We start from the raw sequence: 15,904 nt of genomic DNA on the forward strand, positions 1-15,904 counted from the left end.
TTTGCAAAAACCGTCGCTATGATTTTTGGTTCACCTCAGAAAAATGCTGATTTGTAGCTATCATACAAAAACTGTACCAAAATAAAGAAAATTAAAATTTAATATATCAAAACAAAACTTTAAAAATTTGGTTTACGAAAACAAATAAATTAGACAAGTTATTGAACCAAGAATTATAATTTTTTTTTGTTTTTTTGTTGTACATTTTATAATCCAATTATGAATATAAAAATATATTATTAGTAAACTACCAAAAGACACCAAACTAGTGTAACAGAGAGTATTTATTTAACATTTTTTTTCATTAAAAAAATATTAAAGAGTGTAAACCATAGTTTCTTGTTCCTAGATGAGCAAACATTTTACAATCGTTTTCATGATACGCATAATGTATCGATTCAGTAAATTGGTGGGAGTACTTCAATAATCAATTTAGTGAAAAGAGCTTTCGGTTGGGATAATCATTTTAATTTGTTCGTGGGTATGGGTGTGGGTGTTAGGGAAAAAAGTTTGTTACTGTTAGATGTTAATTAAACCTGAGATTTCGTTCTAAATTTGAGATATTGATATTAAAAACATCAGTTAATTATTGGTATTTATAATTAATGATTTTAATAACAAATTATTGCAGATAAAAACGGTTAGATTAGCGACAGTTTTAGGACAAAGAGTCGCCATTATAGCAATGGGGTTTGTTCAACCGTTGCTAAATGACTGAGCATTACCCGTCGCTAATGACGGTTTTAAATACAAACCGTCGCTAATAGCGACTGTATTAAATTACCGTCGTTAATAGCTACGTTGAGCACAAACTGTCGCTAATTAGATAGGCAACGGTTTTTTCAAACCGTCGCTATTTGCGATTGTTTAGCTTGAAACAGTAGCTAATGGCGACGATTTAATCGAAACCCGTCGCTATGATTCTATATATATCGTTGTTCGCGAACCTTTTTTACGCGATTTTCGCCTTTCTTCTCTGGTAGTTTCGGTTTTTTTTTTTTTGTTTTGTACTAACATTTTTTCTTTTTAAAGAAAAATTTCTCTCTCTTACTAAAACCAAAACTCTTTTATAAAAGGTACTGAATTCTAATTTAAAGTAGGGTTTTAGTTCGTGAAGGGTTAACATTCACGCCCGCGCGATGAAGATGAAAGTGATTTCCCGTTCTGCGGATGAATTCACCCGAGAACGAAGCCAAGACCTGCAGGTAATATACACTTTTAATCTTCTTGATGCGGTTGTGTTTTACTGAAAACCAGCTGGATTGTCAGCTTCTTAGTTTGGAAAGCTAATTTTTGGATTTCTTTTATTTGTAGCGGATGTTTCGTAATTATGATCCGAATCTCAGATCCCAAGAGAAATCAGTCGAGTATGTTCGAGCTCTTAATGCTGCTAAATTAGACAAGGTTCTATTTTCTTATGACAACTGATTTTATAATTTTGATCTGTGTGATGTTATTTGTCATCCTTAGTTAATTGTTTGAGTTTTATTGTTCCATTCTTAGTTGAGCTCAAGTGGTAATTAAAGATTTGCTTCGTGATTTTGTTGTGGTAGATATTTGCCCGTCCATTTATTGGGGCAATGGATGGGCACGTTGATGCAGTTTCATCTATGGCTAAGAATCCGAATCATTTGAAAGGGATATTTTCCGGTTCTATGGATGGAGGTAAAATTGTTGATTTGGCTGATATCTCTCTCTGTTTTTGTTTTGTTTTGTTTTTTGAGTTTTTATGTTTTGATGTGAATTCTGGTCCGGTTTGTGGGAAGTTTGCAAGCACCTAATGTTGATATGCTAGAAATTACTTGAGTTGTAACTGCTCGTACAAAATGATGGATCTAAACATTGACTAGAACGAAGAAGCAATTATAATGCTATAGTAATCAATGGGATTTGATAAAATAGAAAGAATAGAGAGAAGCCTGGAGAGATAAAATACTTGAACAATCATCTGATTGCATTCCTGACACAATCAAAAACTGAAACTATATTTATTTAACTAATTTATTATCATAACTAAGCGCTTTGGCCTCTTACTTTTTCCTTACGTTCACAGTTTAGGAAGTGGTGTGCTTGTTTTTATCTGCTTGGCTTCTGCTTCTACTGCCTTTCTCTCCTTATGCTTCTTTAAATGGACTATACTTTCTTTGATCCCTAACATATCCAATATGTAATTTACAATGTTTTGAGCAAAAATAAAACTAATTTCAATCTACAAGCAAAAACAATCAACTACATTATTGGATTCACATCCCTAACAAAGTCTCTAGTCTTATAATGCTTGCCAGTGGCAGTGATTCATGGTCAAAGTATATGCTTTCACAAAAGAGCTACACCTTGAGATGAGCCTTACTGCTCCTTTAGCTTGGTTGCACATTCTTTGTGTTCGAAAAACAATTGTTGCGGGCCATATGATACGTACCATTTTTTAGCCCTCTTAAAGCTAAAAGCTCGTTCTATTCTGCGTATGTTGTCTATTGAAGCTTTAAAGCCAATTCTCTGTCACATTTGCAGATATCCGTCTTTGGGATTTGGCCATCAGGTAATGCAAGTGGGTTTTTTAATTTGTGTTCTAAGATTTTGCATTGACTGTAGTAAGTTTTTACCCGTGAAGTTACTCGATGTGCCTGATTTGCATATATCCCTTTTTCTAATGAAAAAGTAGGTAACTTTTCAATATATACTAGAAAAATTGAGGAGAAAAGTAAAAAAAAAAAAGTTTCTGACAATGTTATACTCCTTGTGACAATTAGGCGGACAGTTTGCCAGTTTCCTGGGCATCAAGGTGCAGTACGGGGTTTGACGGTGTCTACTGATGGTCGTGTTCTTGTGTCATGTGGGACGGATTCCACGTGAGACCAAGATCTGCCTTTTGATTTTGGAGCTGAATTTGTATTATGTTCCATATCTGTATTGTGTGGTTGGCATTATTTCTTATGCTCTTCACTCTATCTTTACGTTCCAGCGTCAGGCTCTGGAATGTTCCCTTGCCTTCTCTTATGGACTCTGGTGATATATTCAACAGTGAAGCCAAGGTTGGTGACTCTTCATTTCACCTAGTTAATTATTGCATTGTAATCTATTTGTCTGAAATAAAATTTGGGTTCTCCAGGAGCCACTGGCAGTCTATGTTTGGAAAAATGCTTTCCGGTACGATTCTTTAGCTTTTTTTTTTCTTAAACGTTTGTCCTACATACTTCCCCTTATCCTTATCGATGATATGGATTTCAGTATTTTTTTCTGTGATGTCTTGGTTCAATTGTGTTATGAGTTTTTTTCCTTATATTTTTTACTCAGGGCTGTTGATCACCAATCGAATGGTGATCTGTTTGCTACTGCTGGAGCTCAAGTGGACATATGGAACCACAACAGGTTTGATTAAAATTGTATATCTACATTGTCAGTAGACCGTGGAGATGTCAAGGTATCTAAAGTTTTATGTTCCCTTTACATTCAGGGCTCAGCCTGTCAACAGTTTTGAATGGGGCATAGATACATCTATATCTGTGCGATTTAATCCCGGAGAACCGAATATATTGGCGACATCAGGCAGGTCTGTTGTTACAGAAATTGAGTTAATAGTTCCTGTTTATACGGGCAACAAATTAGCTTACATCTATTAGATTAAGGCCATGGAAAGTCTTTTGTTGATTAAGGCCATTGAAAGTCTTTTGTTGACGTGTTATTTGATATGGAGCATTTTAGCTTTTGATTACCCATGTGATAAATATTTTTAGAACACGTTCTGGTTGTTGCTGATACATGAATCACTATGCAATGATTATCGGAATCTATGATAAATTTATTATAAAAAAGACTTCTTTATTGGGAAAAAAGTCTCTGAACGTAGATATCAAACTTTGTCCAAGTGACCGAAAGAATTTGACTGGATTAACTATCTATATAATGAATAAAACAATACATTATGTGGTGCCCCACCAGACATATGGCGGTGGCCAACAACTCATTGAACTATGCCCCAAACAGCACCAAAAACCCATGTGGCCTGGGTGTCTTCCAATTTTTATTTTTACCCTTTCAGATGAGTAAATACATTTTTATTCCCGTTGTATCTTGTGAAGGTGCTTGGAAATTGAGGTGTTCATCTTGTTTTATTTTTTGTTACTGACTATAAATAACAATCTTTTTCTGGATTTCGGTAAATATTGTGGTCATCGATACTGTTTTTGTGTTACTATTCTAGTTTAGAACTATTTCACCCGTCCGTTAACACTTTATTGGATATATTTCTCAGAACTCTATCAGTTCTCCTTTGAGCTTTAAAAATGGGGTATTTCATCCTGCTTGGCGTTCAAACTTCAAGTGCTTTTAATTTCATTTTTGTAATGATCGCCCTTATAACTATCCGAAGATAGTGTTTTAAAGTCGAGTTAACGTGCATTGAAAATGTAGTTGCAAATGGGATTGATGAATTTAAGTTGCTTTGTATATGTTAACGAGTGTTGCTATTTTGCCAGCCTGTGCTAGGTGATTGCTCTGTATTTTTTCTTACGCCTACGCTTGTCCTGACTCTCTTGTTTGCAGTGACCGAAGCATTACATTATTTGATTTACGATTGTCATCTCCAGCAAGAAAGATTATCATGAGGGTGGGTCATGTCATTTTCTAACTTATTAAGAAACTTTCTATTTTATGAAAGACGTTTTCTGGTCGAATAATTCTGAAGTATATTTTACTTTTGAGCTCCGTCCCTAATGTGTTGTAAACTTCTAGTTTTTAGGAGTTTTGATCAGTAATTATTGATAGCAATGTGTTGGACTTGGCAATGTTTGTATTTTGGAAGTTAGTCTACAAAGAATGCTATTAGTTAAGGTACATGAACAAAAAAAGTTGTATGTTGGTGAAAGTTGCTTCTCAGGTTTGACTTTTGAGAGGATAGATGGGTGAAATCAGTGATCTACGGTGTGTCACAAATCTTATTATCTCAACCTAAACAATCATGTTACGCACGGCATATATTTATGTTTTTTTTAGTCAAAAGAATTTGCGGAGAGTTAGAAGAATTTGCAGAGCTAGATAATAATCAGTTAAGTATGCTATTTGTATTAATTCGTGATCATCCACAGGAGCATGGCTACTAATCGGGAAATGGGTTTGTAGGAGAATAATGTCATGTGGATACTTTTAACGTAATTTACTTAAATTTGGAACAAAGTACTCTTTTTGCACATATCATTGCCATTAGATTTGCCCTGCAGAACTATGTCTGAGTTGAAGAATTTGGTATTTTATTATGCTACATTATGTGCTCTAATTAGAGCCTCTTTGGAAAGCAGAAACTATGTGAGAAATGAGAGTGAGCGCTGTTTTGGACGTTCCAAATTGAATTAAGCTAGGAGAACAAAATTGTGCTACATTCAGTACATATTGCTAGCATAATTGAAAACTAAGATGAATTATTCAGTGCTTCTATATATTAGTCAATTACTTAATAATCGGGCCTTGTCATGTGCACTCAAATAATTGATTGCATTTTAAAAGCTGGTTCTTCAGTGGAATTTCAAATGGCAATGGAAGAATACTTGAGTGATACAGAAGCCATGGGAAGAAGCTATTTTTTATTCAAAAAAATTCTTCTTTTATTGATAATTTTTCACACTTATCTGTACTTGTCATGGAAGCTATTGGTATTTACTTTGGTAGCATGCATGTCTTGTGTTGAAATTTTTATTTTTGTTTACATTGTTTAATTCATTACTGCTAGGGTTAACTTGCTTACTTTTCCTCTTCCACAGACAAAAACTAATTCAATAGCATGGAATCCAATGGAACCAATGAATTTTACAGCTGTAAGCCCCATCATTGGAACTGTGATTTCTCTGTTTCATCATGTATCTTGAATGATTAATCAAATATTTGGAAAAAAAACGTTCTTCCCAGATGTGGCAAATCCTTCTGCACGAAATTCTGAATGTATGATACTAGTAGTACTCATGTAAAATTGTCTCGCCGTATCCATCAACTTCTCTTTTAATCATCTGATATGGCTATATGCTTTTGGATAATCTTTATCGACAACCTACAAGGGTGGGGTGCTACCGAAACTACTTATTTTATGGTCTCGGTTTCTTATTCAGTGTTTTTTGCCTTGCTCGTAGGAAACTAGTTGCTTGCATCTGTATTTTGTCTCTCATCCCATGTTTTAGGCTTTCGGTTGAATTTTAAGGCAGCGTTAAAACTTGTTGAAGTGCTGAAAAGTATACATTTTACTGAATTTTTTCTTGCTGTGGTTTTGGGAGATTTATCATGGAAACTACAAACTAGGTTTTCCGGAGTTATTCACACCCTCAGTCATCATGTCCGTGAATTAACATGTCATGGTAATGCAGGCAAATGAAGATTCCAATTGTTATAGCTATGATGCACGAAAATTGAATGAAGCTAGATGTGTGCACAAAGATCATACCTCTGCCATGTAAGACTCAAGTAGCTGCTTTTAAATAATTTAAGTGCATGCTTATTCTTGCTATGTTTTTTAGTATTCATCTTATGGTTTACGAGATCAAACCTTTGCAGAATGGATATTGATTACTCGCCAACTGGTCGTGAATTTGTTACTGGATCTTACGATAGAACTGTGAGTCCTCTTTAATCTGTTTTTTGCTCTTCTTATGTTTTGTGGCCTTGGGGAAAAAATGATGCTTCCATGTCCAAGTAGGATGAGGAAGGATCAGAGGTGTTACATCTTTCAGAAGCTATTAGTTGCCAATAAAGATGCGAGTTCTGGCTATTTTTTATGTTTTGCAGGTGAGGATATTCCAGTATAATGGTGGTCACAGTCGAGAAATCTATCATACCAAGAGAATGCAAAGGTTTTTATATTTCTAGAGCTTTCAGATATTTATCTTCCTACCAATGTGTACATATTGTTGTAACAGCACTGAAGTTTTACATTTTAACCTAAACCCTATAACATTAAATGTAGCAATGTCGGTGACTTGTTATACAAAAAAATGTATGTATATTGTTGTAACTTAACGCCATTGAAGTTTCATTATGGTTTAAGCCCTATAACATTAAATGTAGCAAACTAGCAATGTTGGTGACTTGATACACAAAAATGTCGGTGACAACTCACAAGAATAAATTTTTATGTATTTTTTTACGTAATTGGTTGAACCTTTGCAGGGTCTTCTGTGTCAAGTTCAGTTGTGATGCAAGTTATGTGATATCTGGAAGTGATGATACAAACCTCCGTCTGTGGAAAGCTAAAGCATCTGAGCAATTGGGAGTTGTATGAATCTTACCCTCTTTTGCTTTGATTTTTATATTTTTTATCTAAATATCTGTCTGCATCTGAGCAATTGGGAGTTGTATGAATCTTGCCCTCTTTTACTTTGATTTTTATATTTTTTTAATCTAAATATATGTGGTCAAGTGATTGCAGGATAAGAGCTTCTGGGCGTGAAAGACTAATTTCTTTTACCTTTCCTTCTCGTGTTTTGGCAGAAGGGGAGGGTCTGTGGTTGCCTGGTTGCCATTATCGGCTTTAAAGTTTTGTACTGTAAATCTTATGTCCTTCGTGATTCTATATGAACGAGTTATGTTTGTTCTTGAAAGGGTACATGGAATTCAAATGTCAAATATCAAGAGAGAAAACTAGTTCTTTCACTGTTTTATAGTTGGGTACTTGGGTCATGTGTGTGACAGTTTTGTGGTTTTAAGTCAATACCTCTTACCAAATATTCGGTTGATTGTCCCTGCTGATGACTTAGACATTGCTATTTTCGCAGCTTTTACCAAGAGAGCGTAAAAAGCATGAATATTTGGAAGCTGTCAAGAATCGATACAAACATCTTCCTGAGGTTAAGCGCATTGTCAGGTAAATGGATTTGTTTGGATTGGAAGGCTGTGTTTTTATGTACGTCTGGATGAAAATTCTCTTATTTTAAATGAGAGGATGATTGCTATATTTGCCCCATCTCAGTGCTCAATCTTCTGGTTCTAAACTTTGACTGTACAACAAACATGCAGCAAGTGTTGGGATTAGAAGATCTAGAATGATGTCTGCCATTCTGTCAAGTTGTACTGCATTTAAGAACATTTTTCTTTCCCATTTTGAGGAATTATCTATTACCCTACTTCATAACGAGGTTCCTATTAATATTTGGAATTAACCACCTTCAAATGAGTTGACTCCCTACACAGTAATATGCTACATGCTTTTGATGTGGTGAAACGTTTTTTCTGAGCATCGGTTCCTTCTGTAACGTGAATTTACAGGCACAGACATTTGCCAAAAGCAATCTTTAATGCACTTCATCTGAGGCGTGTCAAGACTGATTCCGAAAGAAAGAAGACCGAGAATAGGAGAGCTCATAGTGCCCCAGGAAGTGTGGCCGAAGTGTCAGTGCGCAAAAGAAGAATCATTCAAGAAGTTGAATAAATTTATTCAGTTATGTTTGATCTGATGTTCTGGATCCTTGTTCATTCTTTTACTGCTGCCATTGATATCTATCGACACAAAGATGAGAAAAATGTGTCCACACCTGTCTAAAGACACGTGATTCAAGGATTATAATTTTGCTGCAAATACCATGGCCCGACATTTTATTACGGTAATGTTTATTACTGAAGTCATGTTCATTGCATATTTAAGTCTCAAAGATAACATGAGACCATAATTTGTGTAAGATAGCACGGCCGGTCACTTCTATATGTGTACGTGTGTGTGTGTTTTTCAGGAGGGTTTTACGGTGCCTCGCACTTGACTTGAGACAAATGTGGGCACTGGCCATTGGGCCAAGAGACCGTGAACCAGTTGACGAGCATTAAATTCTTGAATCTTTAAATTAATTGTAAATCTTTTTTAAATAAATATAAATTATATGTATCATTGTATTGCTATATTGTCTCTAAGTAGTTTTATGGATCTATATATGTGAAATAGATCGATTTAGACCATATAAAAATATATATTTTGTATGAAAAATAATATTTTCATATGTTGAGTCATATTGGATATTTATTTAACAAAATTAATTTGGTCTTATAAATATTTTTGTGTTTTATTACATATCACATATATACTGATTAACCCAAACTCAAGATTCACGAGGTTAAGTTTTTTGTGTTTATGTTATTCAAAAAGAGAAAAATGAATGTTGAAAAATAAATGGTAATTAACAAAATAATTTTGGTTAAAATTTATATTATTTTCTATATTATTCTATTAAGTTTGAGATATTTAAGACAATTAAGTCACAAAAAATTCTTTTTTTTTTTTTTTTTGCTTAATGAAAATGTAATTAAATCCATTTTAATAAATTTTCATCATATCTATCTATCATATCTATATTAATATTATACTATTAAGTGTGAGCAAATTATAATAACTACCTCTCTAGGACACCCATTTTTTCTTCTAATTTTACCCTTATATGATACTAATATTACACTTTTGTTTTTTTTAAATTTCAACACATTTTATTTTTATTTCAACAATTCAAATATTAATTTAGTCCCTCTATAATTTGTCAAATTTCACTTTAGTCCATCGATAATGATAAAAAATATTGTACACACACGATGCGTGTGCAAAGTAACTAGTCTTAATAAAATATCTTTATATTTATCTATATTTTGAAATTTTCAATTAAATAATCATATCACTCATAAAATCAAAATTCGTTATAAAAAATGTTTTTAAAGTTTTAAATTATAATATAATATCTCGAATTCACGAAAAAAATATTATTTAACACTAATTTTTTTTAATATGTACGCATGTATTGCGTGCAAAGAGACACTAGTTATTTTTTTCAAAAATAAAACAAATACTTCTCTCATGTGTAGGAAAAAACTTGTGTGAGACGGTCTGACGGGTCGTATTTGTGAGACGGATCTCTTATTTGGGTCACCCATGAAAAAGTATTACTTTTTATATTAAGAGTATTACTTTTTATTGTGAATATGGGTAGAGTTGACCCGTTTCACAGATTATGATCCGTGAGACGGTCTCACATAAGACTCACTCCTCATGTGTATTAATACACTCAAATAAATTTGGATATTATTTTTAAAAAAATGAGATTTGACCAAGTTTATCTCTTAAAATTACCAAAATTGACTTCAAAACATCTAAGTTTTAAAATAATGTAATAACACTAAATTTCAACCATTTAAGTTTTTTTTTTATTTTTAAATAACATGGGCCTCAGGTTTTCTTTATTTACACACACAACATTTTTTTGCCCGGTTTAAAAAGGTAAAAATTTGTGTAACACGGTCTCACAAGTTATATTTGTGAGACGAGTCTCTTATTTGATTCATCAATGAAAAAATATAATTTTTCATGCTAAGAGTACTACTTTTTATTGTGAATATGGATAGAGTTGACTCGTATCACAGAATAAAATCCATGAGACAGTCTCACATAAAACTAACTCCTTGAAAAACAGAGGAAGCATAATACACTTCTTATCAAATTGATTATATGTGAAAAAAAATAGTAAATCGAAAAACCCCTATTCCTGTATGGAGGGTTTTAGCCCAGCAAACCTTCAAAAAATTACTCTTTCTTGAACCAAATTTTCGATTTCCTCTGGGCAGTTCAGCGAAAGGAAATGGCCATCGCCGCCGCATCGACTGCCGCTAGATCCATATTCCGGTCTTCATCCCTCCGTAACGCCACCTCTAGACTAGCCTCCCAAGCGAAATCTGCTCGCTCGCCGTTCGGTCTCCCTTCCAGGACCCCGCTTGCTCACCGCATCTTTCGGTAATCATCTATATCTACAAGTTAAATGATTCTCGAAACGATTGAGTTTAATTTAGGAAGGAATACATTTATAATTTTATTCTTTCGGATGAATTATTCCGAAAGGTCCCCTGCTGAAATGAGTGCGTGCTTGGAGTCAATGCAACCGTACCACACTGCCACGGCCTCGGCTCTGATGACCTCGATGCTTACCGCCTCTCGCTTTGGATGCAGTTGGCTTCCAGAAGGTACTCCTCATTAAATTTAATCGTTTTGTTAACTTGTAAAATCTTTCTTGCTTTGTTGATGCTGTTATTGGTCCATCACGTGAATTTGGTGGTGTTTGTGATGAATAATCGCAGTTTCATTCTGTAGACATGTATGGATTTACAAATACTCAAGTTGGTGAATGCAGTTTTCTGTGTTTTTTCTATTATTTGTGAAGCAATAAGATACAATAGAGTGATCATTTCTATCTAATTCTGTATCATATTTATTATGGGCAATGAAAAGGTAGCGGTTAGGAACTTAGGATGGGGGATGCAATAAAGTTGGTGTCAGTTTGTCTTCAGTTATCATGTACCTGGTCCTTCGGTTTGCTTTTTCACTCTGAACAGAAGAAGCATGGAATAATATTATGTCCTAGTGCCGCGACGGCTTTTCTTGTACAGTCCTTTTAACTTCCAAGCCATTTTTTTGGGTGTTACAACTTACCATTTAACTATACCTTAAACTCTTGGTTGATTTATTTTTCAGTTCATTCATCCATTTTAGTGGGTTGGTTTCTTCAAAATATTACTTTATTTTGGTTTCTGCTGCTCTATGCGCCAGCTCCTTTAGTATCATGAATTCCAATAGGTTGTTTGACAGCATCTTCTCGTTCCTTATTTAGGTATCTAGCAAGATCTGTAGAGCCATCTTTTGCTGCCCTTGTCCTTCTTTCTGTATCTGGTATGTTTGTTTATTTTTCAGTCGTGTCTATCTACCGCCCAAAACATCATAAAGCCCTTGCATATTTGTAGGTTTTAAGCTAGTTAAGTTGTTGGCTGCATTCCCTTATATATATTCTCCTGCTCCTCCGTCCTCCTTATAATTTTTTCTTCACTGGTGATGAGATTGAGCTCCAAACAATGATGATTATATATTCTTATTCTTTATTTTTCTTATATTGTGTGAAGGCCATTAACTTAACTGTATACCAATGTCTATTACTTCATTTGAATAAAAAAATGCCTTCTTCGTCTGCCTGATGTGTAGGCCTTGACAAGACTAGATGAAGACGGAGAAGTAAATATCATTGCTTTTGTTTTTATTCTTTCAGAAATTTTTTAGACAATGTTTTAAATTGAAAAAACACTTGTTTTTCCTTGACTCAGATATGAATAAAACTTTTGTTCTTAATTCTGTTTGCCAGGAGGTGGGATGGATCAGTTGTTGAGTTTCTTTACAATTGTAATAATCTGTTTGGTTTGCTGATGTTTAAGTATCAAAATCTTCCAATCGTGTCTCTGCACTCTTCTAAACAACTGCAGAATTTTCAAGAAGTTAGGATTAGATGGTTGTTTGCTTATGAGCTGGAAGTGCTTGTGTTTGTGTCTATACCTTCATCATATTAGGACTACATGTTTATGTAGGATCATTGCCATTAGATAAAACTTTTGAGGGAAGTCAATCAAGGTTGAAAACTTACATTTTATCTTTATTCGATCAGCTTGCAATGATGATGTGTGATGAACTTTGGAAGGCAAGGAAATATTTAAACTACATTCTTCTTTCAAATACCAATTGTGGAAAGTGAAGAATTTAATCGGCTCCAAGAAGGCACAAAATATTATGTCCACGCCTAGAAAACTAATAGTTTTCTCATTGCCCATGATAAAGTTTGAGTATCATCGTTTCCTTTTCTTTTGAATGTTAAATAAATTCCCTCGTGAAAGACGAGATCCATGTGCATTATTACTTTATTAAGTTGTCCTTCTCTGAGATTTAATTGTTGTTAGATGTTTGAATCTTTGTTTGAGATGTTGTGATTGCTGTCAAGATTTACCATTTTTTAAGTATTTTACTGATATTCTGTGTGCTAATCAGCTTGCAATGATGATCTATGATCGGTACCATCCTTCAAAGGCTCGAGCAAGGTCTCTTCCTGAAATTGTCTTATCTGGACAAATATTTATGTCCTGGAGAACACATTTGACCCATTTAAGCTGTTGCTGATTCCTCTATTGCGAAATCCGGCCACATGAAAAATATGAGGCGAAATGCATAATAAACCTTACTGTGCATGAGTATTGTTTGGTCAAAAGTATCAAATGAACTGAGATATCATGATTGTGTATTTCCAGCCGTTCTTGGTTGCTAATTATAATAATTCAGAGCGGAAGCCTTAACTGTTTATGGTATGCTAATAATCGAGTTGAGTTTAGATGCTGTTAAAACATTGTAATAAACCTTGTGTTCGTCATGTGTTAGTACTGTATACACTTTTGACCGTAAAGCTTTGATTTGCAATGAAGCGTTTAACGATACCTGTCAAAGAGATTTGATCTTAAATGGTCTTCACACTAAAATTTATCCTTGTAATTTTGTCAGGTAGTGATGATGCATAATTTGGATGTTTTCTCAAGCATTCCTCTCACAGAGCTGTAATGCGTGCTTCGTGATTTTTGGCACATGTTTCCACAACTTTGTTAAATTTTTTGTTATAGACGCCTCCTTTTTTTTCTTGATGTAGCAATTGTCCATGCCAATCTTTGGACTTTGGAGTCCACAATTACTTATTACATGGCTATGTATTTTAGACATTAATCTGGTGTTTTCTATCAGATTTCCACGTGATGAGAAAGTATTATGTCGATTTGTAATAATATTTGGTAGTATTGGAGATCTTGATATCGAGTACGATCTTCATCTAGTCTTAATCTTACATATATAAATAGATATTTGTCTGCCTGTGTAATCACATCAAGTAAACACTTTCCTTTGAACCAAATATAATAATAATATGATACATACATAAAATGAGGTTAAGCCGGATACAATTGAACGAGAAAATTGATTTTATTGCCTGGATGGATGAGTTGGTGTTAGAAATTACAACCGTGTGATGGTGAGCATGAGAAATACATACCGGAAACAAAAGAAATGAATCATTTCTTGGAATCGATTTCTACGGCAACTAATGCCTGTGTTTGCTGCAGCTGCTCTTGATCGTGTTCCTCTTTTTTTACTCCTATATCTTCCTCATTCTTTACTTCTTTGCTCTGTCTCCGATATCTAATTATTACGAGGCACAAAAATGCTGCACAAAACCAACCAAACAAAATCATTTGTTATGTACCCGCTGCAGTCTCGTGAAGTTTATAAATTGAGTTGACTTCCTCAGTAATCATATTAAGGAATACCAGCAAAAATCCTAGTTCTGATGGCTGTGAGATTCCAAAAAGCAGTAACAAATGATGCTGCCACGATCTTTTTGTGTGTGCAAGCTCCCCATGTTTCCAGCCCCCAAGATTTCATGTATTCAACTGTTCATTCAAAAAAATACTAACTTTTCTGGTACAAAACGTCCCAACCTTAATTAGGATGCACCAGAAAGAATTCACCCACCTTTCTTGGATAATTCAGTTGAGTAAGTGGAATAAATTTTTGGGAATGTGAAGCCAATGAAAAAACCTGAAAGAATCACAAAAACCACAATCGAGGTGTTTGTCCTCCATCAAGAAATTCAGGTGATTTGCGGGTTAACGAATTTTAAATGAGCTTACTAAGTGCACATAATCTCCATAAGGTAATGAGATGGCCATAGTCAGCCCCCACAAGCAAGAAAGGAACAACCTAAATTAGCAGAAAAATAAAGCAATTTAACTCATTCTCATAATATTTGATTTTACAGAGTTAAAAACATCAGATACTCACTTTAAGGGTCATGGCTGGTTCTCCTGAGAACACTTCTCTTGTTTTTGAGATTGAATAATTTGCAGCTGGAAGTATTAGTCTCCCAAGTTTCACTATATCTTCTTCTTTCAACTTGAAATTACGCTTCATATCATTGGCATCCCTTCGAGATCCTCAGCAAAGGCAGAGCAATTAACGACACAGAAAAAGATACCACAAAAGCATAATTTGATTCCGAAATTGCTCCTTCAACCTTACCTTTTGCGGATTGAATTTGAGAAGAATGACACTCCCAAAAATAGAAGACCCACTTGAGATAAGAACGAGAAGATGCTACAAGAAGTGGGCCGTTTAAGCAATGTTTGTGGATTAAGTTTTTTAGAAACAGAAATAGGGAACACAAGAACACAACATACCTAAAGTTGACACCCTTTGTAAAACAAGAAGACAGGAAACAGAGGAAGCCAAAACCGAACCAAAGGCTTGATTTAGAGACATCTTTCCACATAACCAAATCACTTATAAACTCCTCGATTCGATCAAGATTGCACCCATCACCATCATTTGTTCCTGATTCAACAATTTACACTCGATTAAGCCAAAATAATAGCCACCTAAAATTACTCGTCATAAAAATAAGATGGCATTATATAAGGATCGATGATATTTCATACTCGGTGAAGAATCAGAAGGGACTAATATTGATTTTTCCTTCCTAGGCCTGCCACCTTGCCTCTTCTTTCTTGGCTTCGCCATTATTTCTTCCCCCGCGCCGAAGTCCCTCTCTTCTCTCATTTCTTGCTCCAATCGTCTCCTCGACTTCCGATTACTCCTTGGAGATGCAGCACAGCCCAATAAAGCATTTCTACTCTTGCATCTTTTTCTAACTCCGCTGGCCTCAACAAAAGCATCATCAGCCGTTTCAAGCTTGTCTGAAAGGCGTTTTTTGGATCTTTTGGTAGACGGAGGAGAAATCATGAGGAGCTCGCGGAGCGGTAGGGTGTAAGGTGGTCTAGGAGAAAGGGTGGAAGCAGGCGATGGAGTAGATGGTTTTGGCGAATAAGGGGCTATTTCCAAAGATAGCTGTGGGATCTCTGCTCCTTCTTGGCCGAAATGGCGGAGCTTTGACAGTCGTCGAGCGGATTTCGTTCGGGGTCGAGGCTCCGATCGGTGAGAAGGTGGTGGGGAATCCATAGCGTGATGCAATATTTTGTGGGTTTTTTAAGTTTGGTGGATTTTCTTGATATGAGGGAGGATCAGACAACAGTTTCTTTATTGAAGGCAACAATAGCC

The 15,904-nt window shown here is 34.9% G+C and overlaps 3 protein-coding genes across 9 annotated transcripts; 2 read left to right on the forward strand and 1 right to left on the reverse strand.

Annotated features, from left to right (window-relative positions):
* Positions 1-987: 987 nt before the first annotated feature.
* On the forward strand, positions 988-8,892 carry LOC140813592 (uncharacterized). 2 transcript variants are annotated; one of them, XR_012113985.1, is made up of 18 exons: positions 988-1,205; positions 1,315-1,404; positions 1,554-1,665; positions 2,512-2,539; positions 2,751-2,849; positions 2,963-3,032; positions 3,110-3,147; positions 3,295-3,369; positions 3,455-3,550; positions 4,543-4,606; positions 5,754-5,807; positions 6,348-6,433; positions 6,535-6,595; positions 6,766-6,830; positions 7,147-7,252; positions 7,752-7,840; positions 8,242-8,576; positions 8,703-8,892. XR_012113985.1 is itself a non-coding variant. In XM_073172172.1 (17 exons), exons 1-17 carry the CDS (start codon positions 1,140-1,142, stop codon positions 8,402-8,404), a joined length of 1,362 nt encoding a protein of 453 aa, XP_073028273.1. In that variant the 5' UTR covers positions 988-1,139; the 3' UTR covers positions 8,405-8,651. The 2 variants fall into 2 exon arrangements, 1 of the variants encoding a protein (XP_073028273.1); XM_073172172.1 differs by lacking the exon at positions 8,703-8,892 and having other exon boundaries at positions 8,242-8,651.
* Positions 8,893-10,458: 1,566 nt separating this feature from the next.
* Positions 10,459-13,628, forward strand: LOC140814926 (protein NUCLEAR FUSION DEFECTIVE 6, mitochondrial-like). 6 transcript variants are annotated; one of them, XR_012114207.1, is made up of 5 exons: positions 10,459-10,735; positions 10,841-10,962; positions 12,803-12,852; positions 13,307-13,444; positions 13,481-13,628. XR_012114207.1 is itself a non-coding variant. In XM_073174021.1 (4 exons), exons 1-3 carry the CDS (start codon positions 10,584-10,586, stop codon positions 12,820-12,822), a joined length of 294 nt encoding a protein of 97 aa, XP_073030122.1. In that variant the 5' UTR covers positions 10,459-10,583; the 3' UTR covers positions 12,823-12,852; positions 13,307-13,628. The 6 variants fall into 6 exon arrangements, 4 of the variants coding, with proteins under 4 accessions (XP_073030122.1, XP_073030125.1, XP_073030123.1 ...); XR_012114209.1 differs by lacking the exon at positions 12,803-12,852; XM_073174021.1 differs by having other exon boundaries at positions 13,307-13,628.
* Positions 13,629-13,750: 122 nt separating this feature from the next.
* Positions 13,751-15,875, reverse strand: LOC140814126 (reticulon-like protein B17). The gene is made up of 8 exons (XM_073173005.1): positions 15,286-15,875; positions 15,028-15,181; positions 14,870-14,944; positions 14,633-14,774; positions 14,482-14,551; positions 14,324-14,389; positions 14,119-14,241; positions 13,751-14,015 (listed from the first exon to the last, which is right to left on the reverse strand). The coding sequence occupies exons 1-8, from the start codon at positions 15,803-15,805 to the stop codon at positions 13,864-13,866; spliced, it is 1,302 nt and encodes a 433-aa protein (XP_073029106.1). The 5' UTR covers positions 15,806-15,875; the 3' UTR covers positions 13,751-13,863.
* Positions 15,876-15,904: the final 29 nt, after the last annotated feature.

Source organism: Primulina eburnea, chromosome 15 (genome assembly GCF_022965805.1).
Source record: "Primulina eburnea isolate SZY01 chromosome 15, ASM2296580v1, whole genome shotgun sequence".
In the NCBI taxonomy this organism is placed as follows: Eukaryota; Viridiplantae; Streptophyta; class Magnoliopsida; order Lamiales; family Gesneriaceae; genus Primulina; species Primulina eburnea.